Below are 27,875 nucleotides of genomic sequence, written 5' to 3'. Positions count from 1 at the left end.
GCTTTGGTAAAATCAGTCACGTGATATCAAAATGGCGTCTGAACCACCCCCATTCGACGAGGAAACAGATCAGAAAGACGAAGACGATCTATTTTCAGACGCCAAGGAGGTAATAATTGTCTTAATCTGTTCATCATTTTAATTGGCACTTGAGGCTATTTACGTAATTACTACGTGTTTCACCGTGAATTTGTTACGAGACCGTCTAGTGCGGTCATGAGCAACCGGCTTTGAGTCATTTCTTGGTGATTATTCATAAACAGTTCAGCTTCAGTAGGCAGGAAGACATTTCTTTATATGTACACATTGTTAAGTTATGACAATGTTAGGAACAGTTATAACAGTTCTACCCTGTGATATCTGCTGGACGATTTTACTTTTTTCTATACGATTGTGTTAATTCAAATGCAGGGGGCGTGTCTTGTTCCAGATCACAGACCCTGTGTTGAGAAACAACGCATCGAGCTATTTGTTTAAACATGCAGTTTCTTATAGATATGCCACAGATGATATCCTTAATATCATCACTCCTGTTTCATACGATGTTTTGTCAGCGATACTTATTGAAATAGAGTTGTCATGGTGACGGAGGTGAAACAAGTATTTTATTGTGAGCTCAAACGAAATATTGATACTATTGTTCAGTTTACTGTTTGTGCAAGGTGTACTTACGCAAAGCCTTTCTGTATATTTTGGATTTCTCCAACTGATTAATTATTTTATTTGTGAAATACAAGTTATTACATTACATTGTTCTCCTGTTTTCACCACTTTCTAAAGCTCCCATTTTGCAACTCCCTTGTTAACTACCTTTGATTTAGCTGTTTTAAGGATGGGTATTCGGATGTTTGGGGCCATTGTTGATACTTTCTATTTTTATGGATGTGAAAGGTAATAATGCAGAATCCATGTTCAGCATCTTTTTTTTGTCTTTATATCTGAGGCCACATTGCCTTCGATTATGAGGTTGTGTGAGATGTTGATTTCTCAAAAAATGATTTCTCTTTGATATTTTGGGACCTGTTTCATAATGGGGTGGTTGACAGATGCATTTAAACTTAAATTATGATCTCTCTTTTAGGCCATGACTTTGTAGCGCTTGGAAATATTTCTTTGTTTTAGCAAAAGTCTGAGCCATCACTTAGTGAAGAGCCAGCCAGTTTAGTCGTCAATGATGAGGATGCTGGAATCAAGGAAAAAGACGAGGAGGATTTGTTTGCTGGTAAGTTTTAGGTTCTTGATATATTGACTTTTGTTCTACAGCTTGGACAGTGAGGGGCATGAAAATATATCATTATACATCAAAGCTACTATATTGCTAGATATCTCATAGGCGTTGATGACATGTTTTAACATATTTTCCCATGGAAAGTCAAATATTTCATGACATGTTTATTTAAATGTGAAAACTCATCCAAAATGAAACTGATGAAGACACAGGAACTGTGTAGGATCTGATGACGTGACAGAGTTACTAGACTTCCTACAAGGAACTGCTAGTAAGAGAGTAATTGACTTCCCACAATCAAGGATATTAGTATTAGGCTTTGATACACAGAGGCTTCTAGTCTAATCAAGCTGCCAATTAGTAATTTTTAAATTCGTCCATAAGAAAAATAACCAAACTTCCTTGCCAATATGCCTCAAATAAAATATGATGACTGAAGCAAGTTTCTGTGCAGTTCTTTTGTTATTGGCTTTGCCATGTTCAGCTCTATTGTTTTGGTTTTGAGAATCAGGCGTGAATGGATGGTGTAATGGCAAATTATTTCAGGCATGATTTAAAAACACACAGAGAATTGTTGACATACTGTCGGAGTGTCCAAGCAAAGTTGCAGTTTTTTTCTGCAACACTGCCACATGCATATTACATAATATGTAGTACATTTGCCTCATCAGTCACACCTGGAATTATAGGCCAGTCTTAGATTCAATAATGTATCCGAGATAAGAGAAATATCAAGTAGGATCCTTTGTTAGTTAACTGAAGTGGTGCTACCAGGTGGTGGTTATTGAGATTTGATACCTCTGAATGAACTCTTGATGGATGTGTTGTACAGAAGGTGTATATTGTGATTTGATATCTCTGATTCAACTCTAGGTGGATGTGTTGTGTAGGAGGTGGTGGTTATTGTGATTTGATTCCTCTGAATGAACTCTTAATGGATGTGTTGTGCAGGAGGTGGTTTGGTTGAGTGGCATTCTAGAAGTTGGTGGTATAGAGATGACAAAACTGTATGGATGGCATTGTTATCTCATTATCATGTGTACATATATCTTGTCTATAAACTGTTGTACCCCATCATTCCCCATGTGCTTGAAAACGGTATAAGAATCTATACCGAAATGTCACTATAGTAAAAATATAGAAGTTTGATTATCCATAAAGTTTTGTCATCTCCAGGAGGTGGTTATTGTGATTTGATATCTCTGATTCAACTCTTAATGGATGTGTTGTGCAGGTGGTGTTCATTGTGATTTGATATCTCTGATTCAACTCTTGATGGATATGTTGTACAGGAGGTGGAGATGAGGTAAAGCTGGATGACTCTGAGACAGAGGAGGAAGTTCCCCCAGTTGCAGCTGCTGTGCCAGAGAAGGAGGCAGCTCCACCTGTTGTAGGGGCCACCAGCCCCAAGCCCGAACCAACACCCCAGATCAGTGTGTCCCAGTCCTCTACGTCATCGTCAAAATTGTCAGGGACAACAAAGAGTTCTAGAGATGAGGTACAGAAGCCAGTCTTTCCCCTAACCTTGCTTCGTTACCTTTGTTTCCCACTGCAGAGGGTCCTTTGGGCTGGCCTTCTATGGTCTTTGAAATCAAGGAACTGTCACAAGCTTTAGCTTATGAAACTAAGACAATGACAAGGTTCCCTTAACTTTCATGCTTAGTTTTGAATGCTGATAGTGATACTGTATCACAGGTTAAAATATAACATGTAAGGCAGAAGATAATGATATTGTAAAATCAAATGCAGTAGGTGGTTTAAAGTATACATTATAGCTTGTCAGACTGAAGATATCATTTGATGTTGTCAATTGTTGTTGCATTCGTGTAGTTATATTGATGTGAGAAATGATTAATGTTCTTACAATTGGTGACTCCAGGTGGATGTTGACGAAGAGGATGAAGACACCATAGAGATTCGTGTCATGGAGCCGCAGAAGATGGGTGATGGCATCGGTGCATACATGGTTTACCGAGTTGTTACTAAAGTAGGTCCTTCAACTGCCATCCTTATAGCAATAGGTCCTTTGGCTGCCATCATTATAGCATTAGGTCCTTCAGCTGTCATCCTTATAGCAGTAGGTCCTTCAGCTGCCATCCTTATAGCAGTAGGTCCTTCAGCTGCCATCCTTAATGCAGCAGGGACATATTGGAAATTCAACACTCAGTGGTCATATTGATTTTATTAACTTATTATCGAAGTTCAGATGTAAGTTAACATTGAAATTTTACATTTACCTTGCATTTAGTGTAGTATTCTTAAACTAAGCATTAAAGCCTCCTACTCTGTATTAATGCTGTTATTAAACAGTATGATAGAAATTCCTTTAGAAATTCCATCATGACTGACTGACTGAGTTTGGTTTTACGCCGCTTGTAGCAATATTCCAGCAATATCACGGCGGGGAACACCAGAAATGGGCTTCACACAATGTACCCATGTGGGGATTCGAACCCGGGTCTTCGGCGTGACGAGCCAACGCTTTAACCACTAGGCTACCCCACCGCCCTCCATCATGAACAGGGTTCATGTTTCTGCAGATGGACTGAAGTCCTTGAATTTCATTACCTATGAAGATCCGGGAAAGAATTGGTATTCAGTAACCCATGCTTGTCTTGAGAGGCGACTAACAGGATCAGGTGGTCAGGCTCGCTGACTTGGTTGACACATGTCATCGTATCCTTGGAATATTGCTGTGTGCGGCGTTAAATGACAACCAAACCAAAACTTGATACATTATAAGCTCAATAGTATTTGTCATTATGCTCAGTCAATGTAGATAACATATTTCAAACTTAAAATGTCATTTTTTGTTTCTACGAAGTCAGTAAACTGCTATCCTGTCACTGGATTATCAGGTATACTGACCAATCATTGTCTTGTGAAAGCAAGATCGTTTACAGGCTACCTTTGTAAGGCAGCAGGATACTGCCCCATGGTATCAGGTACACCCAATGGAATCAGTTTTAGCAGATGTTCTCGTTGTCTTATCACCAGTTACAATCAAGTTGAAGTGACACTAGTAGTATGTTGACTGTCAGTGTCAGTTGTTTTACAACCTTATGTAGGCTATGCACGTTAATAACCCGTGAAGGTCCTGATTAGAATATTGATCTTCAGTAACCCATGCTTGTCATAAGAGGCAACTAACGGGATCGGGTAGTCAGGCTCACTGACTTGGTTGACACGTCATCGGTTCCCAATTGTGCAGATCGATGCTCATGGTGTTACAGACCACCGTCATATTGCTGGAATATTGCTGAGTGCGGCGTAAAACTAAACTCACACACTCACTCACTATCCACGTTAATACGACAAGACACTTCTCTATGTTACTGGAACCAACAACTATCTGTGGCTGTGTTTCAGACCAGCTGTCCAGCATTCCGCAAGCCAGAGTTGAGTGTGTTGAGGAGGTTCAGTGACTTCCTTGGGCTACACGCCAGGCTCCAAGAGAAAAATGTCAAGAATGGAATCATTGTCCCCCCTGCACCAGAAAAAAGTGTTGTTGGTATGAACGTTTCTCAAGATCTAGGAAAACATATTACATTGTTTGCTATGGATATACTGCCAGAAGTATATTGACTCATTCACAGAACCAACATCATGACAGCTGATGTAAAGTCACTGCTGTCTTTGAAGGGAATTTAGAAAGTTTTATAAGTAATTATACCCCAGGGGTATATATCGTTCATTCTGTCCATCTGTCCTTCCATCTTTCCGTCCCGAAACTTTGTTCGTAATCATCACCCATAGTTGTCTTTTGCTATTTTGAAGTTTATCAGAATTTCATTTTTGCTGTTTCCATGGAAACACGACTTAGTGCAAAATGTGTTTGATGGTTATCTTGTCCGTAGCATATCACTGAAACTATACATGCTAGGTTCACCAAACTTTCCACACAAGTTAATCAACAGCCATAGATATGCCTTGTGCTATTTATTTTGCAAACTGTGATTATTCAAAATATGATGTTAACTTCTTACTTTTCATGGTCTTTCTTCGTGTCATATGTACTAATATGTGGTTTATTCTATCTAGATTAGTGATTTCCTTCATGTGATTTACGGTATATATCAGTATCAGTTATTTCCATGTCCCAAAGTGGGAAGCGGGGTATGTGAGCTGTGCTCACTTCTAGACTAGTGTTATATTTAGTCTTGTGACAAACAGAAGCAAAGTGACAAAGCACTGGTGTCACTTGGTCTGACACGAGTCACGTTCTGTGTTGTGTGGGATGTCAGTTAAAGGGCAAGTGTACAATTAGCTGTTATCAGTGTTTAAAAGTATGTATTATTAAACTTATCCTATCTCATGTAGTGTACTCTCATGATTCGACAGCTGAGTAGAAACAAACTACAAACAAAGTTTTCAGCCTCCCCATTCACCCAACCACTCCCCTCTGCTCCCAGTCATTCATCTCAGCCTCTGTGAAGCATGCAGCATGCCTCCTGATTGGTCATGTGACTCCTTTGTCTGATCATTCTCTTTCTTGTCGCACAACAGTGCAGAAGTGCCATTAACTAAGGGAAAAATTTTGATTTGAAATTGTCTACCTTTGGTAAAGAAGACTCTACATCTAGGAAAAGAAAGTTTTGTTCTCAATGCCAGAAGCTATTTTCTTCCTCGGACACCCGCTCATCAATGATCATGTATAGTCTGTATTGGACTATGCAGTTGGGATTTTCCTGGACAGTAAGGTTCGGATTCAGTGAATCCCCGTCTCCTACCATTCGCTGAATGAAAAGGAATCGATATCTTTGCCTCACCACTTTTTGCCACGGACCAAGGTGACTACCTTAGCTGATTTGACTGGCCCTACCATTCCACAATCGGGCTTGGTTTAGCTAATCAGCCAAACTTGGTGTTTCACTCCTCTTCTGACGTGCAATCTAGTTCAGCAAATCAGTCCGGTTCGGGGCATCCTTCCGGTTCGGGGCATCCTTCCCATTGGTGCATCGTACTACTTTGATGAATCGTTCCAGTTGGGGGCAGTGTGAGAAATAGTTTCCAGGTTTGCCAGCCAGTCGGGCTAGCTATGCCTGAAAGTTACTAGCCCACAAAATAATTCACAAGCCCGAAATTTGAATGTAGAAACTAAACAAAAGATAACAATCAGTAAACGCTTTTGTTTCGGCTACTGAACTTTAGCCTACTTCTACAACTGTCAAGGCCAGGGTCTGGTGCATTTCTATCGGCGATCTGCATGGGAACCCGACCTCCTGAATCACGAACGCTACTGAGTAAACTTGCTTCGCCAACCATGGTCGAGCCCTAACCTAGTCAAGGGGATCATCCATGCTTTTTTCTACCAAGGTTGAGCGAAATATTCGCTTTCTAGTATGGGTTGAACCTCTAAATCTACAAAAGGTGCAAGCATAACAGTCTGTTAGACTGCCTGGCGCAGTATGTTCTGAAGAATCCCAACTTTCAAGATTTCTTTTGGAGCAGAAACCTTTTTCAACCTAGAGCAAGGAAACAATCCTCTTCTGACGAGCGATTTGGTTTGGCGAACCTACCCCTCGTCGCAGATACCAGTTCCACATCCACTACTATGGCTTTTCTATGGCTTGTGGCTATTAACCCACATCATGTGATACATCACTCAGTCTCTGCATTGCTGAGGCATCGTTTTCAAGGCTTAGATCGATGACTGTATACAGCTCAAGAGATCGCCACATTCTCCTACAATATATATACATTTCACTAACAGCGAGAGTAGATTCTCAACATCAAGACGTCAGAGCTGATTCCAACGCGCACACAGAGTCAGCGATCTATTGCACCAAATATCATGGAGGTCAACTTGATAGTGCACCTGTGACGTCATACAGGGAGTTGACTGGTGGTACACCGGTAGTTCTTCCGAATTCGGTAGACTACCACGCTGGCTACTTTACAGTTTCATATGGGAATTTTCGTGTGAAGTTACGATTACATATTCGACAGAATGCAATGACTGCGTATTGGATGTATAACATCAACAGGGAACTACTGCATTCCTCGAAATAAAGATGAGAGATTTGCGCTGGTCATGTTGTCCCTGGCTAGTAAAAATTCAAGTGATATGTTTGCAGTGGTCCTGGTGGCCAGTGAATTTTGCCAATCCAAATCCAGTTACCCTATCCAGTTGAGACGACTTACTGGTCCATCCACACTCAGATATTTTCCACAAGTCTCCACAGATGCACTTCCACTCGGTCAATCACGATGACAAATGGTAGAAATCTTAACTATAAATTGTATATTTATTTATCCTATCTCACACGATGGATGCCTGCCCGACCTTCCCTACCACGCAGATTACACTCAAAGAAGAATGATCAGACAAAGGAGTCACATGACCAATCAGGAGGCGTGCTGCATGCTTCGCAGAGGCTGAGCTTGTCCATGAATGGGAGGATGGGGAGTGTTTGGGCAGATGGTACAAAAGAGGCCAAAAACTTCATTTGCAATTCGTTTTCACACAGCTGTTGAAACGTGAGAGAGAGAGTACACTACGTGAGATAGGATAAGTATATAATTATACAATTTATAGTTAAAATGTCCAAACTCATTATTCTCTCATTGAAAGTGGAACTGCTCAGTACAAGAGTTAATATGTTATGCCAATAGAAGTCCTTCCATTTCCAAGCTAAACTGGCCAGAGTTACCCCCCTTAGATTATGATGTAATTGGTAACAATGGTCTTGGACTGTCTCCTGTCTGATCCCGAAGCAATATAGATATCTTTAGGGAGTTTTGTCATGTGAAAATGTATGCAAAGAATACGAAAGATTCATAATTAAGATTTCCGAGCTCAGCTTTTGTTTTCATGCATTATTTATATTGCTTGATTTCCCCTACAACACTTGTTACTTGTGATACCTCCACTGTTTTGGTTATGAAACTACCAGATGTGTAGTTTTTATGTTGAAAAAGGACAAGACAGAAAGGTATATTTGGGGGTAAACTTGTCCTGTATTGAATGTTGTTATTGCAGGCATGACAAAGATCAAGATGTCCAAGGAAGAATCAGGTTCTTCTGACTTTGTGGAGAGGAGGCGAGCAGCACTTGAAAGGTATCTAAAACTTACACAGATCTTAATTGCAGAGTACTGGGCTGACAGTGTACATTTTGTCTTGAAACTTGCTCATGTCACTAAAGCTGAGTGAAGGACAAAAATGTTTCTTGTTTTTGTATTACCCTCAGATAATGACTGCAACATCCCATGAACATATGCTAATCATCTTGGTGTTTGAGATGTCAGTTTCTGCAATTGTGAGAAGTCAGTTTTTGTTACGGTATAAGTCAGTGCCACGAGGACCTTGTAGTGAACAACTCCGACGTCATGTTAATAGAGAATGTTGGCTGTTAGTGGTTCAAGGGGACTACAGTGAAGGTCCTTGCACTATTCATCACATGGGTACAATGTGTGAAGTTCGTTTGTGTGTCCCTTGCATGATATTGTTGGAATATTGCTGAATGTGGTGTAAAACCAAAATCATTCACTCACCCAATGAATCTGCTGTAGGTACTTAAATCGGACAGCTCAACACCCAGTCTTGAGGAACGACCCTGACCTTCAGGACTTCCTGGAGCGGGATGGGGAACTGCCAAAATCCACCAGCACCTCTGCGCTCAGTGGCGCAGGGGTCATGCGTCTCTTTCACAAGATGGGTGATGCTGTCGAGAAAATTACTTTCAAGATGGATGAAACTGATGAGGTATGTCTTCTTTTCATGGATTGAGATGACTTAGAGATGGAGAATGTTTATTGCTAAGGAGGTAGCAGAGGGGCAGTGCAAAGTGTGTGATGTGGGATTACTGTGAGCAGTTGTGACAGAAGATTTCGTCACAACTTCCCCAGTGACAGGATGCAGTGTTGCAACTCTTGGGCAATGAATACTCCAGTTATTTGGATTATGTGAACATAAAATGTTCCTTTCAGCAGAATCAAAGTTATTCTAATTCTTTGATCACCAAAAAGACAAGCGTGAATAATGCTGAGATAGTACCTTCCATATTGTTCTGCACCCAACATCAGTTTTCAGATATATGTCATGTATTTTTTGTATTTTATCCTGTCCTAAGTAGACAATTTTTGAAGAATTTGGTAATGAAGTAATTACATTATACAAGCCTACATCACATTTCTGGGCACTTTTCAGTTTCTTTAAGCCAGCCTTATTATTGTTAATATATGGTAGTTATTCTTACTGCTACATAACTCCCTCAGAGTTTTACAGAGAAGAAAACTGCACTTGAATATTGAGCATTGGCCTGTTTTGAATTCACCAGTCACACTAAAAGTCTTGTATTGTTGTCTGTTACACAAATGTCACTACAAAACTTTTCAACCATCGTCTTCACTATATAAATGATGATAAGAGAGTAGCTAATACTGTGTGTTTTCCCAGTCAATAGGCCTTTATCTGCATACTTATTTTTGCTCAATCGTCCCTCGCTCCCCATCGTGTGGCGGGCAGTGGAGCTTCCAGATGGAGGTAATGTCAGTGTCTGTATGCACCCCCATCCTCCGTGTCTGTCTCACAAAGCTGCAACAACACAACAACCAGCGTAGTGTCCATCTCACACAGCTACAACACAACAACCAGCTGTAGTGTCCATCTCACACAGCTACAACACAACAACCAGCGTAGTGTCCATCTCACACAGCTACAACACAACAATCAGTGTAGTGTCCATCTCACACAGCTACAACACAACAACCAGCGTAGTGTCCATCTCACACAGCAACAACACAACAACTAGCGTAGTGTCAATCTCACACAGCTACAACACAACAATCAGTGTAGGGTCCATCTCACACAGCTACAACACAACAACCAGCGTAGTGTCCATCTCACACAGCTACAACACAACAACCAGCGTAGTGTCAATCTCACACAGCTACAACACAACAATCAGTGTAGAGTCCATCTCACACAGCTACCACACAACAACCAGCGTAGTGTCCATCTCACACAGCTACAACACAACAATCAGTGTAGAGTCCATCTCACACAGCTACAACACAACAACCAGTGTAGTGTCCATCTCACACAGCTACAACACAACAATCAGTGCAGTGTCCTTCTCACACAGCTACCACACAACAATCAGTGCAGTTCCCTTCTCACACAGCAACAACACAACAACCAGCGTAGTGTCCATCTCACACAGCTACAACACAACAATCAGTGTAGAGTCCATCTCACACAGCTACAACACAACAATCAGTGTAGTGTCCATCTCACACAGCTACAACACAACAATCAGTGTAGTGTCCATCTCACACAGCTACAACACAACAGTCAGTGTAGTGTCCATCTCATACAGCTACAACACAACAATCAGTGTAGTGTCCATCTCACACAGCTACAATACAACAATCAGTGTAGTGTCCATTTCACACAGCTACAACACAACAATCAGAGTAGTGTCCTTCTCACACAGCTACCACACAACAATCAGTGCAGTTCCCTTCTCACACAGCAACAACACAACAACCAGCGTAGTGTCCATCTCACACAGCTACAACACAACAATCAGTGCAGTTCCCTTCTCATACAGCTACAACACAATAATCAGTGCAGTGTCCTTCTCATACAGCTACAACACAACAATCAGTGTAGGGTCCATCTCACACAGCTACAACACAACAACCAGTGCAGTGTCCATCTCACACAGCTACCACACAACAATCAGTGCAGTGTCCTCACACAGCTACAACACAACAACCAGTGCAGTGTCCTTCTCATACAGCTACAACACAACAATCAGTGCAGTGTCCTTCTCATACAGCTACAACACAATAATCAGTGCAGTGTCCTTCTCATACAGCTACAACACAACAATCAGTGCAGTGTCCTCATACAGTTAGAACACAACAATCAGTGCAGTGTCCTTCTCATACAGTTAGAACACAACAATCAGTGCAGTGTCCTTCTCATACAGCTACAACACAACAATCAGTGCAGTGTCCTTCTCATACAGTTAGAACACAAGAATCAGTGCAGTGTCCTTCTCATACAGTTAGAACACAACAATCAGTGCAGTGTCCTTCTCACACAGCTACCACACAACAATCAGTGCAGTGTCCTTCTCATACAGCTACATCACAATAATCAGTGCAGTGTCCTTCTCATACAGCTACAACACAACAGTCGGTGTATTGTCCTTCTCACACAGCTACAAGACAACAATCAGTGCAGTGTCCTCATACAGCTACAACACAACAATCAGTGCAGTGTCCTCATACAGCTACAACACAACAATCATTGCAGTGTCCTTCTCATACAGCTACAACACAATAATTCAGTGCAGTGTCCTTCTCACACAGCTACATCACAACAATCAGTGCAGTGTCCTTCTCATACAGCTACAAAAACACAACTACCGGCAGACACAGAGGAGTATTGTTGACTTTCAAATGCATCTGTTATCACCTCCACATTGTTGCAGCTGTTGTTTGTTTGTCTGTATGTCTGTCTGTCAATATAGACTCTGTGTCTGAATTTGTGCATATTGGCAGCTTACAGACCTGCTTGCTAAGACATCAAAGGTGACACCATTCTATTCAGATAGAAAAATCCATGATGAAAAAATAAATCAAATAAATAGTCCTCTCTTGTATCATGTTAGTCCCACCGTTTGTCAAGTTGTTCATATGTAGCTTGTATGATGAATTTAGGGATATTGTGCTGTTTCTGCCAAAAATGTTGTCACTTTCAACGTTTAAAGAAGAAATTTGCCTCGTTTGTATTGAATTTTTTATCACTTTGATCATCCTGCATGTTTACTGTTTTTTAATGCCTCTTATTTTGAAAACTGATGTTGGGTTACATTTGTAGAAATGCATTTGTTTACCTCCTAGCTAGAGCCTCTAAATATTTCTAACAGTCTTCTAGAGACACACTAACCATAGAACAGTTGTATACTTCAAATAGTAATGACAATACATAGTAGCCATAGTGTACCTGTATGCTTCCAACAGTCATCTGGAGACACACTAGCCATAGAGCAACTATATACTTCAAATAGTAATTACAATACATAGTAGCCATAGTGTACCTGTATGCTTCCAACAGTCATCTGGAGACACACTAGCCATAGAGCAGCTGTATACTTCAAATAGTAATGACAATACATAGTAGCCATAGTGTACCTGTATGCTTCCAACAGTCATCTGGAGACACACTAGCCATAGACTGACTGACTGACTGAGTTTGGTTTTACGCCGCTTTTAGCAATATTCCAGCAATATCACGACGGGGGACACCAGAAATGGGCTTAACACATTGTGCCCATGTGGGGAATCGAATCCGGGTTCTTCGACGTGATGAGCCAATGCTTTAACCACTAGGCTACCCCACCGCCCCACTAGCCATAGAGCAGCTGTATACTTCAAATAGTAATGACAATACATAGTAGCCATAGTGTACCTGTATGCTTCCAACAGTCATCTGGAGACACACTAGCCATAGAGCAGCTGTATACTTCAAATAGTAATGACAATACATAGTAGCCATAGTGTACCTGTACGCTTCCAACAGTCATCTGGAGACACACTAACCATAGAGCAGCTGTATACTTCAAATAGTAATGACAATACATAGTAGCCATAGTGTACCTGTATGCTTCCAACAGTCATCTGGAGACACACTAGCCATAGAGCAGCTGTATACTTCAAATAGTAATGACAATACATAGTAGCCATAGTGTACCTGTATGCTTCCAACAGTCATCTGGAGACACACTAGCCATAGAGCAGCTGTATACTTCAAATAGTAATGACAATACATAGTAGCCATAGTGTACCTGTATGCTTCCAACAGTCATCTGGAGACACACTAGCCATAGAGCAGCTGTATACTTCAAATAGTAATGACAATACATAGTAGCCATAGTGTACCTGTATGCTTCCAACAGTCATCTGGAGACACACTAGCCATAGAGCAGCTGTATACTTCAAATAGTAATGACAATACATAGTAGCCATAGTGTACCTGTATGCTTCCAACAGTCATCTGGAGACACACTAGCCATAGAGCAACTATATACTTCAAATAGTAATGACAATACATAGTAGCCATAGTGTACCTGTATGCTTCCAACAGTCATCTGGAGACACACTAGCCATAGAGCAGCTGTATACTTCCAACAATCAAGATACATCATAATCATCTAGATACACTAACCACAGTGTAGCTGAATGCTTCCAACAGTCATCTAGAGGCACAGTAGCCATATATTTGATGTAAAGCGATATAGGGGACAGGTTTTCGCCTGAGGTAAGGGATAAGGATGTCTCCTGGATAATAAAGGCAGGTGGGAGGAATTTGTCTCCTGGAGTTGGTCCTTACTGGTTGGTTGTGACCTAGATGGTAGAATGGATGCCTATGTGGTTGAAATGAGGGTTGTGTCCATGGGGTAGGGGAGGAGAGTTGTGTGCAATACGGATGGAGATAACGGTTATTGTCCCGGCTGGTTGGATGGAGGAGTTGTGTGCAGTAGGGTAGGAGATAAGGGTTTATAATTTTATTGTCCAGGATGGTGGCAAGAGGGATTGGAGATACGGGTTATTGTCCAGGCTGGTGGGAAGGAGGATTTGAGCTAAGAGTTATTGTCCTGGCTGGTTGGATGGAGGGTTGTGTGCAATAGGATTGGAGATAAGGGTTATTGTCCAGGCTGGTGGGAAGGAGGATTGGAAATAAGAGTTATTGTCCAGGGCCTAGATTTTCGAAGCTCTCTTAGCACTAAGTTGGTCGTAAGTGCCATACATTAACATTAACTTACGACTATCTTAGCGCTAAGAGGGCTTCGAAAATCTAGGCCCTGGCTGGTGGAAAGGAAGATTGGAGATAAGGGTTATTGTCCTGGCTGGTTGGATGGAGGGTTGTGTACAGTAGGATTGGAGATAAGGGTTATTGTCCTGGCTGGTTGGATGGAGGGTTGTATGCAATAGGGATGGAGATAAGGGTTATTGTCCCGGCGGGTTGGATGGAGGGTTGTGTGTAGTGGGGTAGGAGATAAGGGTTATTGTCCTGGCTGGTGGGGAGGAGGATTGGACATAAGGGTTATTGTCCTGGCTGGTGGGAAGGAGGATTGGAGATAAGGGTTATTGTCCTGGCTGGTGGGAAGGAGGATTGGAGATAAGGATTATTGTCCTGGCTGGTTGGATGGAGGGTTGTGTGCAGTAGGGATGGGGATAAGGGTTTATTGTCCTGGCTGGTGGGAAGGAGGATTGGAGATAAGGATTATTGTCCTGGCTGGTGGGAAGGAGGATTGGAAATAAGGATTATTGTCCTGGCTGGTTGGATCAAGGGTTGTGTGCAGTAGGGATGGAGATAAGGGTTTATTGTCCTGGCTGGTGGGAAGGAGGATTGGAGATAAGGATTATTGTCCTGGCTGGTGTGAATGAGGATTGAAGGTAAGGATTATTGTCCTGGCTGGTGGGAAGGGGGATTGGAGATAAGGGTTATTGTCCTGGCTGGTGGGAAGGAGGATTGGAGATAAGGGTTATTGTCCTGGCTGGTGGGAAGGAGGATTGGAGATAAGGATTATTGTCCTGGCTGGTGGGAAGGAGGATTGGAGATAAGGATTATTGTCCTGGCTGGTGGGAAGGGGATTGGAGATAAGGATTATTGTCCTGGCTGGTGGGAAGGAGGATTGGAGATAAGGATTATTGTCCTGGCTGGTGGGAAGGGGGATTGGATATAAGGGTTATTGTCCTGGCTGGTGGGAAGGAGGATTGGAGATAAGGATTATTGTCCTGGCTGGTGGGAAGGAGGATTGGAGATAAGGATTATTATCCTGGCTGGTGGGTTGACATAAGGATTGTGTGCAATAGGGATGGAGATATGGGTTATTGTCCTGGATCTAGACTTCCAAAGCTCTGTTAGAACAAAGATAGTTGTAGGTTAATTTTAGCACAAATAGTGCTTCGAAACCTAGGTCCTGGCTGGTGGGAAGGAGGATTGGAGATAAGGGCTATTATCCTGGCTGATGGAAAGGAGGGGTGTGTGCTTGAAGGTGGATGCAGTTATGTTAAGTGCATACAATCATTGAGGTGTATTGATTTTCAGTAAGTCTGCTTGTAAAGTAGTCCAGGACTGTTCAGTATTCTGCAGTGTTGTTTGTTCCATTGAACAAAAGTAGCCAGGAGCTTGTGCCAGAATGCATATTGATGTCATTGCAGAACACATTCATTATTGGTAGGGCCAGGCCCACCAGATGTTAGAGGGAGGCAGGGTAGAAACAAAATAGTGCTTCTGCTACTGAAAACTTTCTGTACGCAGATGGTTTGATGTTGCAGCAAGTCCAGCATGTTCAGGAAAGTGAGTGAGTTAAAATTTAACGTCACATTGGCATTGCTTCAGCCATATAATGACGTTTTGTAAAGGATAGAAGAATATCCTACTACTAATGTATGGTCTGGTAGAAGGATATGGCTTCTGAAATAATTATTTTCATTTCTAGTTGTCTGATGTCAGAATGCAGACAGTGACTTGTCTATTGTGTCACTCTGTGTTGTGCATATTCCTGCATGTAGGAACCAGTCACAATTGTTTGTGCATGAGGAAGACCAAAATGCATGGTAAAACATGAATTGAGGTTGTTTCATTGTTCTAATTTCACTTAAGTTGTTTATCCTTCTTCCTGCAAGCATGATTTCCTATCTTTGTGAATGTCTTTGGATATATCTATATGTTCTGAAATATTCTAAGTAAACCCAAGACAGTTTTCCATGCAAGCTGTCTATGGCTCCTTCCTTCTTCTCCATACATACATAGTTCAACACAGTAATGTATACATAGAGGAGGTAATGTTAATATTTTAACTTATTATTATGTTTGGATGCCTTGTATAGACACGCTATAACAGATTTGTTTTGTTTTCAGTGGTTTGAGGAGAAACAGCAGCAAATTGAGGCCTTGGACCAACAACTCCGTAAACTCCACTCCAGTGTTGAGGCTCTCTCCATGCACAGGAAAGGTACACCCTGTTACACATTCTCTCCATGCACAGGAAAGGTACACCCTGTTACACATTCTCTCCGTGCACAGGAAAGGTACATCCTGTTACACATTCTCCACACACCGGTATTGTACACATTTACTCAATCTAGAAGATGCTGACAGTTAGATATTGTGTCAAGGAGTCTGTCAAGCAGGAATATGTAATCTGTTGTTTCATGGTTGTGTTTCCTGTGTGCATCATATCTTCCATTTGTCATGTCCCACAGAGCTGAGCACAACTACAGCTGTGTTTGCCAAGAGTGCTGCCATGCTGGGGAGCGTGGAGGAGCACACCGCGCTGTCCCGGGCTCTGTCCCAGCTGGCAGAGACGGAGGAGAAGATCGAGCAGCTGCACAAGGAACAGGCAGAACATGACTTCTTCACCATGGCTGAACTTATGAAGGACTACATCTCCCTCATAGGAGCAGTCAAGGTAAAACTCTAGTAATAGTTGTAGAAGTTGTTTACTCAGAAGTAGCCAGATGCAGCAGTGTTGTACCATTCTTCACTGATGTTGAGTAGACTTGACCTTATTACAATCTGTAGACAGTCAGCACCTTACCTGCAGATATCTAGGGGCTATGTATCTGATAGCCTTACTCCCCGCATTAGCACGCTTGCAATGATATGCATAAAATGTTGTTCAGAATGCGTTGTTATCCAACTGGTGGCGTAACACAACATACAGCACACAGGTCAGTGAGTGTGGTGAGTAGCTGGATTTTGTAGCGTTATTGTTTTTAAATATAGCTGTGTTCGCTCAGCTTGGTAGGAGGATGTAGCAACATGAAGGCTAACCTTCTATTGCTTTACAGGCACTCAGCTTGGTAGGAGGATGTAGCAACATGAAGGCTAACCTTCTATTGCCTTACAGGCACTCAGCTTGGTAGGAGGATGTAGCAACATGAAGGCTAACCTTCTATTGCTTTACAGGCACTCAGCTTGGTAGGAGGATGTAGCAACATGAAGGCTAACCTTCTATTGCCTTACAGGCACTCAGCTTGGTAGGAGGATGTAGCAACATGAAGGCTAACCTTCTATTGCCTTACAGGCACTCAGCTTGGTAGGAGGATGTAGCAACATGAAGGCTAACCTTCTATTGCCTTACAGGCACTCAGCTTGGTAGGAGGATGTAGCATCATGAAGGCTAACCTTCTATTGCCTTACAGGCACTCAGCTTGGTAGGAGGATGTAGCATCGTAACGGTTAACCTTCTATTGCCTTACAGGCACTCAGCTTGGTAGGAGGATGTAGCAACATGAAGGCTAACCTTCTATTGCCTTACAGGCACTCAGCTTGGTAGGAGGATGTAGCATCGTGAAGGCTAACCTTCTATTGCTTTACAGGCACTCAGCTTGGTAGGAGGATGTAGCAACATGAAGGCTAACCTTCTATTGCCTTACAGGCAGTCTAAAGTGTACATTTCCCAGGGAGATAACTTAAGCACTGCTCCTTTCTCCGGAGTAATAATGTAGCACTCTGAGCATGCTTTAAAGATGTTAAAGTGTGGACTGGATGCATTATTAATATCCACATTATTATTAACTCAGTGAGTAACAGTAACTGAGTGTGTGTCTTGCTGTCAGTCGGGTAGAGGTACTTTTACAGTTGGCTTCAGGAAAGATTTCTTATCTTTTGAAGTGCATGAATAGATTTTGTTTTCAGCATTGGTGCTGAATATTTCAGTATTGACTTCTCTTTTGACACTGCCTTGTCCAAGTGTTTAAATGTGGACTAATTCACATTTGTCTGTCAATAATAAAATGTAATTTTTTAAAATAATTGTGTAATTACATTTTAGGATAGGATTTAGGTCTTACATTATTTTTTTCTGCTGTCAGTAATTGTGAAATGTTTCAAACCGGTACTCCAAGCATGTTATGAAATGTTTTGGAGGTGTTTTATCAGCACAGCTTGTTTTGTAATGTTTTGCAGGAGGTATTTCATGAGCGCTACAAGTTGTACAAGAACTGGAAGGATGCTGAGGTTGTCCTGGGGAAGAAAAGGGAAAACAAGGCCAAACTTGAGGTGCAGCACAAGACTGACAAGATCTCACAGGCACAACAGGAGATCACAGAGGTCAGTTCATGGCATCTAACTGTCAGTTTGTCAAGCATCTAACTGTCAGTGTGTCAAACATCTGTCTGTGTGTCAAGCATGTATCTGTCAGTGTGTCAAGTGTCTAATTGTCAGTGTGTCAAGCATGTACTGTCAGTGTGTCAAGCATGTACTGTCAGTGTGTCAAACATGTAACTGTCAGTGTGTCAAGCATGTAACTGTCAGTGTGTCAAACATATGTCTGTGTTTCAAGCATGTAATTGTCAGTGTGTCAAGCATCCAATTGTCAGTGTATCAAGCATGTATCTGTCAGTGTGTCAAGGGTGTATCTTTCAGTGTGTCAAACATCTGTCAGTGTGCCAAACGTCTGTCTGTGTGTCACGCATGTAACTTTCAGTGAATCAAACAGCTAATTGTCTGTGTCAAGCATGTAATTGTCAGTGTCAAGCATGTAACTTTCAGTGTGTCAAACGTCTGTCAATGTGTCAAGCTCGAACTTTCAGTGTGTCAAATCTCTAATTGTCAGTGTGTCAAGCATGTATCTGTCAGTATGTCAAACATCTAACTGTCAGTGTGCCAAACGTCTGTCTGTGTGTCAAGCATGTAACTTTCAGTGAATCAAACATCTAATTGTCTGTGTGTCAAGCATGTAACTGTCATTGTGTCGAGCATGTAACTGTCAGTATGTCAAACATCTAACTGTCAGTGTGCCAAACGTCTGTCTGTGTGTCAAGCATGTAACTTTCAATGAATCAAACATTTAATTGTCTGTGTGTCAAGCATGTAACTGTCAGTGTGTCAAGCATGTAACTGTCAGTGTGTCGAGCATATAACTGTCAGTGTGTCAAACATCTGTCTGTGTATGAAGCATGTAAATGTCAGTGTGTCAAGCATCTAATTGTCAGTGTGTCTAGCATGTATCTGCCAGTGTGTCAATGATGTATCTTTCAGTGTGTCAAGCATGTAACTTTCAGTGTGTCAAACGTCTGTCTGTGTGTCAAGCATGTAACTTTCAGTGTGTCAAATCTCTAATTGTCTGTGTGTCAAGCATGTATCTGTCAGTATGTCAAACATCTAAATGTCCGTGTGTCAAACATCTGTCTCTGTGTATGTTACATGCATGTAACTGTCAGTGTGCCAAGTGTCTGTGTGTCAAACGTCTGTCTGTGTGTCAAGCATCTGTGAGTGTGTCAAGCATGTAAGTGCATGTGTGTCAAGCATGTAAGTGCATGTGTGTCAAGCATGTAAATATCAGTGTGTCAAGCATGTGGATGTCAGTGTGTCAAGCATGTAACTGTGTGTCAAGCATGTAACTGTATGTGTGTCAAGCATGTAACTGTCAGTGTGTCAAGTATGTACCTGTCAGTGCGTCAAGCATGTACCTGCCAGTCTGTCAAGCATGTACCTGTCAGTATGTCAATCATGTAACTGTCTGTGTGTCAATCATGTAACTGTCTGTGTGTCAATCATGTAACTGTGTGTCAAGCATGTAACTGTATGTGTGTCAAGCATGTAACTGTCAGTGTGTCAAGCATGTACCTGTCAGTGTGTCAAGCATGTACCTGTCAGTGTGTCAAGCATGTACCTGTCGGTATGTCAATCATGTAACTGTCAGTGTGTCAATTATGTAACTGTCAGTGTGTCAAGCATGTAACTGTCAGTGTGTCAAGCATGTAACTGTCTGTCAAGCATGTTACTGTCAGTGTGTATAGATTATGCCATGATATAGCACAAAATGGGTGGTTATAGTTGTCCTCACATTTTTCTTGCAGACAGTCTGTGTTTCTGTGTTTTCATGTATACAGGTATGTCACATGTAGATGTATTTGGCTGCATATTTGAAGTGTTTATATGGAACTGAGGTATAAGTTTCATATAATGTGGTTATTTTCCTGGTCAGCAACTACTTCTGTGTTAATAGAAATATTTGGTTGTTTGCAGTATGAACAAAAAGTAGAGAAGGGCCAAGAGGATTTTGAGAAGATATCTGACACAATAAGGAAGGAGATTCGTCGCTTCGAAAAGTATCGTGTCATTGACTTCAAAAACAGCGTGGTGAAATACTTAGAAGCTCTGATGGAGAACCAACAGAAGGTAGGCTGATGATATCCGTGTACTCACATAGCCGGAGACAGTCTGCCTCTGCATTCAGCAACTAATGTGATCTCAGAAGAGAGTCACTAGAGATATACTAGATTACTGAGTCACTAAAGATATACTTGAATACTGAGTCATTAGAGATATACTCAAATACTGAGTCACTAAAGATATACTAGAATGATGAGTCACAAGAGATATACTATAATAATGAGTCACAAGAGATATACTATAATACTGAGTCACTAGAGATATACTTGAATACTGAATCATTAGAGATATACTCGAATACTGAGTCACTAGAGATATACTAGAATACTGAGTCACTAGAGATATATAGAGAATACTACACGAGGTCTCATTACATACAGAATTATACGAAGCTAGTGTCCTTCCTATGGTATCTGACCGAGTTTAAAAGCGAGGTCAGATACCATAGGAAGGTCACGAAGTTTCAGATAATTGTGATGTAATGAGACCGAAAGTGTGGTATTTTATTTATTACCCACGTCTTACATGCATTTAAATTGACAAAAAGCGTATTTTTGTTATGTTTTTGGTTTCAAACCGAAAACCGGTTTCATAAAGAGGTTGAGGAAGAGTTTTGTACTGTAGTATAATATTTGCATGACGCCACACTAATGACGTCACTGCCATGGTAACCGACGTCACAATGCATGTCAGTTGTCATCGCCTCGTACAGCCTCCTACAGTAAACTGCTCCGTTGCACCTCGTTTCTTGGTTTCCAGTTGCTTCATTCGGCTAACATCACTGGTGGAAACATTGCGCTTATGTTTTTCGACAGATATAATGTCTCAGTTCGACTCACAATTAAACAGCGACACGGCAACGTTCGCAATGTTTACATTCCCACAATGCATTTAAGTTGTAGAATGAATGAATTCACGTGTTTGTTATGAATGAAAAAATAGTTACGTCAGAATGTCACCTAATTGAGAGGTCATCGGTTATCCAATCAAATTGTTAGAATCTCAGGTCAAGTCGTTATGACACAGGTCAACGCGATACGACACACGTGTGACGTACGAGATTAGTATGCAACTACCCATACGTTGACCACGTGGGTAATAAATTGGAATACTGAATCACTGGAGATATACTTGAAAACTGAGTCACTAAAAATATACTAGAATACTGAGTCACAAGAAATATACTAGAAAACTGAATCACTAGAGATATACTAGAATACTGAGTCATTAGAGATATACTCGAATACTGAATTACTAGAGATATACTAGAATACTCAGTCCCAATATATATACTTGAATACTGAGTCACTAGAGATATACTAGAATACTGAGTCACAAGAAATATACTTGAATACTGAATCACAAGAGATATACTAGAATACTGAGTCATTAGAGATATACTCGAATACTGAGTCACTAAAGATATACCAGAATAATGAGTCACAAGAGATATACTATAATACTGAGTCATTAGAGATATACTAGAATACTGAGTCACTAAAAATATACTAGAATAATGAGTCACAACAAATATACTATAATACTGAGTCACTAGAGATATATTGGAATACTGAATCACTGGAGATATACTAGAATACTGAGTCACTAAAGATATACTAGAATACTGAGTCACAAGAGATATACTAGAATACTGAGTCACAAGAAATATACTTGAATATTGAGTCACAAGAAATATACTAGAATACTGAGTCACTAGAGATATACTAGAATACAAAGTCACTAAAGATATACTAGAATACTTAGTCACAAGAGATATACTATAATACTGAGTGACTGGAGATTTATACTCGAATACTGAGTGACTAGAGACATACTTGGAGTCACTAACATTACACTTAAACACTGAGTGACTCTAGTTGTACACTAACAGTTCTATCTGTGTGACTCTTTCGTTGTTTAACTTTAACTGAAAAACCCTGTGGAGCTAGGTTATAAAACAGTTTTATTGTTGTCATTTTTTTATTTACTGTGATGATGATATGCTGAATGTTTCTACTTTCAGATGATAAAGTTCTGGGAAACATTCCTGCCTGAGGCCAAAGCTATTGCATGATACCCCAAGGTGTTCAGAAATTGTACAGTGGACATCTACTACAATAATCAATATTTAATTTACATTGTCCTTCAGTTCTGAAGCTTGTTTTCAAGCTAGTCAGTGAGTCTGGTTTTGTACTGCATAACAACTTGATCCCAGCTGCTGGTGTCACTCACTAACCCTGGAGTGAGTCTATCTCACTGACATTCATTGTACACAACCACTGCCCCACAAATTAAACAATTATCGACAATACTACTGTCCCAGGGTCTCAGGTGTGCTCACAGATTTGTTGTTAAGATTTACACATTTCCTATATGCTGTCCATGTCAAGGTGTAGACTGTCAACATCTGGGCACAAATGGATCTTTTGGATACAAATTGCTAGATGTACACTTGCCTTATTAAGCTCTTAGACTAAGTCAGAGGATTTATTTTCTGATGAATAGGTTCAAATATGTGATATTGTATATTCTTCATAACATTCAGTTATTAAACAAGTTGAACACACTTGAAATGAAAAACATCCTTACCGATAGCTTTTCGATTAGCTTCTCTTAGCGAGCAAATGTTTCAACAGCTGCCTCACTTAGTTTCATGAGAAATGTAACAGGATGTGTGTTAAAGTCATAATAGAGCACAGCAAGAGCTGAAGCATCTGCATGTGTCATCTCCATGTCTGATAAGCAGGGTCTTGTCACGCACATCCATACGGAATGAGTGGTGGCATTGTGTCTGATCATACTACTGTTTATCAACACAACTGTATGTTATTGTACACTTGCATTGGTACAGACATGGCTTCATGATACGTCCGGCATCATCAGTGGTTCACAGGGTTGTCTGTTCCACCGCAGCCCACTTGTCAAAGTGTTGGTGGGTCGTTGTGGGTCATGTTGGAATGTAATGTTCACAAACCCTTGCAGTATTGCTGGTGTACCAAGGAGACATCGGAACTATGCACACAGAAAGGTTCCTGCTTCACCTTCTTCACCTTCTTCACATCTACCTGTAATACTGATCATAGTCTCACTACTTGCACATCCACCACATCTACCAAACAATGACTGAGACGGACCAGTGTACTCCACATGCACAATTAGATGGTGCCTGGCACGTACAAGGAGGGAGTTTCCTGATGATGCCAGTTTGCGTCTCATTCATTGCTCACAAGTAGATTTATAATAGTCAATTAATATGCATTTTAGGAAAGTATTATCATTGTACAAATTAAATTTGCAAGGTGATTTTAGAATAATTTGTTGTAAATCTTTTATTATGATATGGATCAAGGACTATTGTTTTATGCTACTCAATATCTTCAGAGATAAGTCATGGTACTTCTACCAACTGTGCAATTGTTTTCTACTGTAACAAACTCTGCAGTTTCAGGTGATTTTAGTGTGTCAAGATGGCTCCCCAAAAGAGTATTGATGTCAGCACATGTATTATTTAGCTTTGTGTGAGTCTGTGGCGCTTCTGTGACTTGTACATTTCATGCCGCTCTGTACTTGTTACATTGTGTACATCTCATGTTGAATGAACAATGTATTTGTTACAACATTTTGTCCTTGAGTTTTCTTTGACCGGAGAATACAGACAGTATGAAAGGAAGAAGATACAGACACAATGAGATGTAGACAAGCTATTTGGGTATGAATTGTGAAGCACTCACAATTTTGGTTGAAATATTCAGTAGGGACTGGACATGTGTAATGGTGAATGAGATTAGTCTAAGGAGTCTATCATATTTTGCACTACCCACATGTCCCCCTCCTCAAATACATAAATACATGTAACACTTTTATCTCCCACCGCGCATTTAGCGCGAAGCAGGGGATATAGTATTAGGCTCCGTCTGTCCGTCTGTACAGACGGACGAATTGGAATATCTTTAGAGCTGTTGACTGGATTCTTTTCATATTTGGTACCTAGGTTCATCACAGTAAAAGAAAGGTCCCAGTCAGGTTTGGTGACCTTGACCTTCATTTCAAGGTCACAAGGGGACTTTAACGTTTTAGCCTTGTCAGCGAGATATCTCAAGAACCGTTCACTGGATTTTCTTCATATTAGCTTTATCTAGGAAAGGCAGAGGGCCCAGTCGATTTTGGTGACCTTCACCTAATTTTCATGGTCATGGCGACACTTTGAAGACTTCAGCATGTTAACCTGCATGTAATGATTGTCAGCTAGATATCTCAAGAACCATTTACTGGACTTTCTTCATATTTGACACCACGCTTCATCTGGGGAAGGTGTAAGTTCCAGTCGATTTTGGTGACCTTCACATAATTTTCAAGGTCACGGCGACGCTTTGAAATTTTTGCATATTTCATACACTAAGACATTCATGTCAAGGTCAAAGTGAGTCTTGAAAATATTTGTGCGTTTAAACAACTACAGAGCAAGATATCAAGAGAGGTTGACTGGTCATGATTTTGTTGACATTTAACGTCATCTTAAATTACGACCTTCACTTTCATTACTTTATAAGTTTGATTTGATAATTTGCGGCGGGGGATTATGTCACCTTAGTGACAATGTTGTTCTCACAAGCATTTTTAAACAAATTGAAATAGAAATAATGCCCGTCCTCTTTCTTATTTTCATGGTCTCCCTTTAAATCATACTTATCATCACCCCTTCCCCTGGAATCAATGAAATGACAGTATACCTGCACGACAGCCAAAATTTAATGATTTCACTTGTCTTCAGGTTGATTCCTTTTTTCATATTTCTGAGAAGAAAGCTGTACTGTAATACTAGGGACAAAACTCCATTATCCTTACCTGAGTCTGAGTGAGTTTAGTTTTACGCCCCACTCAGCAATTTTTCAGCTATATGGCGGCGGTCTGTAAATAATTGAGTCTGGACCAGACAATCCAGTGATCAACAACATGAGCATCGATCTGCGCAATTGGGAACCAATGACATGTGTCAACCAAGTCAGCGAGCCTGACCACCCAATCCCGTTAGTCGCCTCTTATGACAAGCATAGTCGCCTTTTGTGGCAAGCATGGGTTGCTGAAGACCTATTCTACCCCGGATCTTCACGGGTCACCCGAGTCTAAGCTAACCTGGTTTGTAGTACAATGGATTGGGTAGTTCGACTGCATGACTTGGCTGACTGAATCATTCCCAGTCTCCTACCTGTGATCTCATTGAACACACTCTCTCTCCAAGGACGCTGTTTAGGGACATCCTGTGTCAGAAACAGTACACATTCCAGTCCTATTGAGGGGTTTAATCCCACTCTTTAAAAGTCAAACACCTGGTAGCCAGCACACAAAGTTAGCGATCTAACCCACTCAACCATCGCAGCTTCCACAGAAACCGAACTCGGACAACCGGTAGTCTGGATCAGGTACTTTGTGTGTGTCTCTGACAAATGTAATTGATTAATTCAAATGAAAATTTAGAAAAATATAATATGTTATATTTGGGATTATGATTTTCTGAGAAAGTGCTATCCCAACTATAACATGTAGTACATTAATAATTGTACATGGAGTTCATATGCAATGTTTATTTTTGTGGATTCCTGCAGCTGTGTATAGCCACATACTGTAGCTAATTTATACTACCAACAACAAGTATGGGAACACCCAAAAGTTTGGTAGTCATATATAGACGTAAACGTGGTGAGGTCATTTATACTCTAAGGTAAATGCAACTTTTTGTGTGCTTAATGGGCACTTTCAACGAAATGTTAGAACTTGCAGCGAAGCAACTCATTCAATATTCGTTGAGTTTGAGTGAAATGAAACATTGTCAAAACAGCGAAAAACATGGGTGATGAAACACACCAACACCATTTTTTATTCAAACACCCAAACACAACAGACTAGTGCATGTGATTGCTTAGGTGAGTTTGTACGTATTACGGTAATGTTGCGTACTGATGTATAATGCTGCCATATTCCACAGGCAGCTTCATCAGTGTGACTTGGACAGTACCTACCCGCTGTTCAATACACAATCAGAAAGTCCTGTGAGGCATAAGTACAATCAGTGAGTTTGTTGCACGATGTTCATGGTTCTTATTGCATTGTCCATTTGTGTCTTCTTTGTGGTCTCTTTTTGTATGCGAAAAAGGCTTAAATCATTTTCAGTTTGTAAATCTTTATTGCACTTTATACAGTTAATCCGGACATTCAAAACAACATGTATCGCCAAACTGTTGGTCCATGACTTTAAATTGGAGTTTGGACAGTCAACAGCTCGCCATGGAGAAAGTGACAAATGTGAGGTTAGCTATATCTCTCTCACCACCATCACCACTCAAACTACACGTGGTCCTTTGTCTGGGACCCTGGCTCCACATAATGATTGAATGTCCACATCTGAGACGCACGGCCTCGCTCACACTGCGACATCACGGGTCCCTGCTCACCAGCATCCAGGCAGAGCTTCGTCCGGTCATGAACCAGCCACGAGTTCTGCAACAAGGGATGCACTCGTTACGGCATGAACATAGGGATGTATGCGTTACGTTAGGAACGTGGGGATGTACGCGTTACGTCAGGAACATGGGGATGTACGCGTTGCATCAGGAACATAGGGATGTACACGTTGCATCAGGAACATGGAGATGTACGCATTGTGGCAGGAACATGGAGATGCACGAACGACAGGAACATGGGATGATGTACGCGTTACGACAGGAACATGGGATGGTGTACGCGTTACGACAGGAACATGGGATGATGTACGCGTTACGGCAGAAACATGGGCATGTACGCGTTACAGCAGGAACATGGGCATGTACTCATAACGTCAGAAACATGGTGATGCACGCGTTACGGCAGGAATATGGGCATGTACTCGTTACGTCAGGAACATGGTGATGCACGCGTTACGGCAGAAACATGGTGATGTACGCGTTACGATAGGAACATGGTGATGCACGCGTTACGGCAGGAACATGGGGATGTACGCATTACAGCAGGAACATGGGCATGTACTCGTTACGTTAGGAACATGGGGATGTACGCGTTACGTCAGGAACATGGGGATGTACGCGTTGCATCAGGAACATAGGGATGTACACGTTGCATCAGGAACATGGAGATGTACGCATTGTGGCAGGAACATGGAGATGCACGAACGACAGGAACATGGGATGATGTACGCGTTACGACAGGAACATGGGATGGTGTACGCGTTACGACAGGAACATGGGATGATGTACGCGTTACGGCAGAAACATGGGCATGTACGCGTTACAGCAGGAACATGGGCATGTACTCATAACGTCAGAAACATGGTGATGCACGCGTTACGGCAGGAATATGGGCATGTACTCGTTACGTCAGGAACATGGTGATGCACGCGTTACGGCAGAAACATGGTGATGTACTCGATAAGACAGGAACATGGTGATGCACGCGTTACGGCAGGAACATGGGCATGTACGCGTTACGACAGGAACATGGGATGATG

General features: G+C 41.3%; 2 protein-coding genes across 2 annotated transcripts in view; one reads left to right on the top strand and one right to left on the bottom strand.

Annotated features, from left to right (window-relative positions):
* On the top strand, nt 1–23,996 carry LOC124291832 (sorting nexin-2-like). The gene is made up of 12 exons (XM_046728902.1): nt 1–109; nt 1,123–1,222; nt 2,521–2,726; nt 3,108–3,215; nt 4,598–4,739; nt 8,211–8,289; nt 8,743–8,935; nt 16,115–16,208; nt 16,459–16,664; nt 18,167–18,310; nt 20,231–20,383; nt 22,401–23,996. Exons 1-12 carry the CDS (start codon nt 32–34, stop codon nt 22,449–22,451), a joined length of 1,554 nt encoding a protein of 517 aa, XP_046584858.1. The 5' UTR covers nt 1–31; the 3' UTR covers nt 22,452–23,996.
* Nucleotides 23,997–26,544: 2,548 nt separating this feature from the next.
* LOC124291856 (polypeptide N-acetylgalactosaminyltransferase 13-like) overlaps nt 26,545–27,875 on the bottom strand; it is a 45,068-nt gene continuing 43,737 nt past the window's right edge. The window contains exon 10 of the mRNA XM_046728925.1: nt 26,545–26,872. Within this exon, the coding sequence (XP_046584881.1) occupies nt 26,720–26,872 (153 nt within the window). The 3' untranslated portion in view covers nt 26,545–26,719. The remainder of the gene's footprint in view (nt 26,873–27,875) is intronic.

The sequence above is a fragment of the Haliotis rubra genome, unplaced genomic scaffold (genome assembly GCF_003918875.1).
Source record: "Haliotis rubra isolate DU_JTF1 unplaced genomic scaffold, ASM391887v1 Scf50, whole genome shotgun sequence".
Classification (NCBI taxonomy): domain Eukaryota; kingdom Metazoa; phylum Mollusca; class Gastropoda; order Lepetellida; family Haliotidae; genus Haliotis; species Haliotis rubra.
The sequence above is the reverse complement of the archived record's forward strand: the minus strand, read 5'-3'. Positions and strand labels throughout refer to the sequence as shown.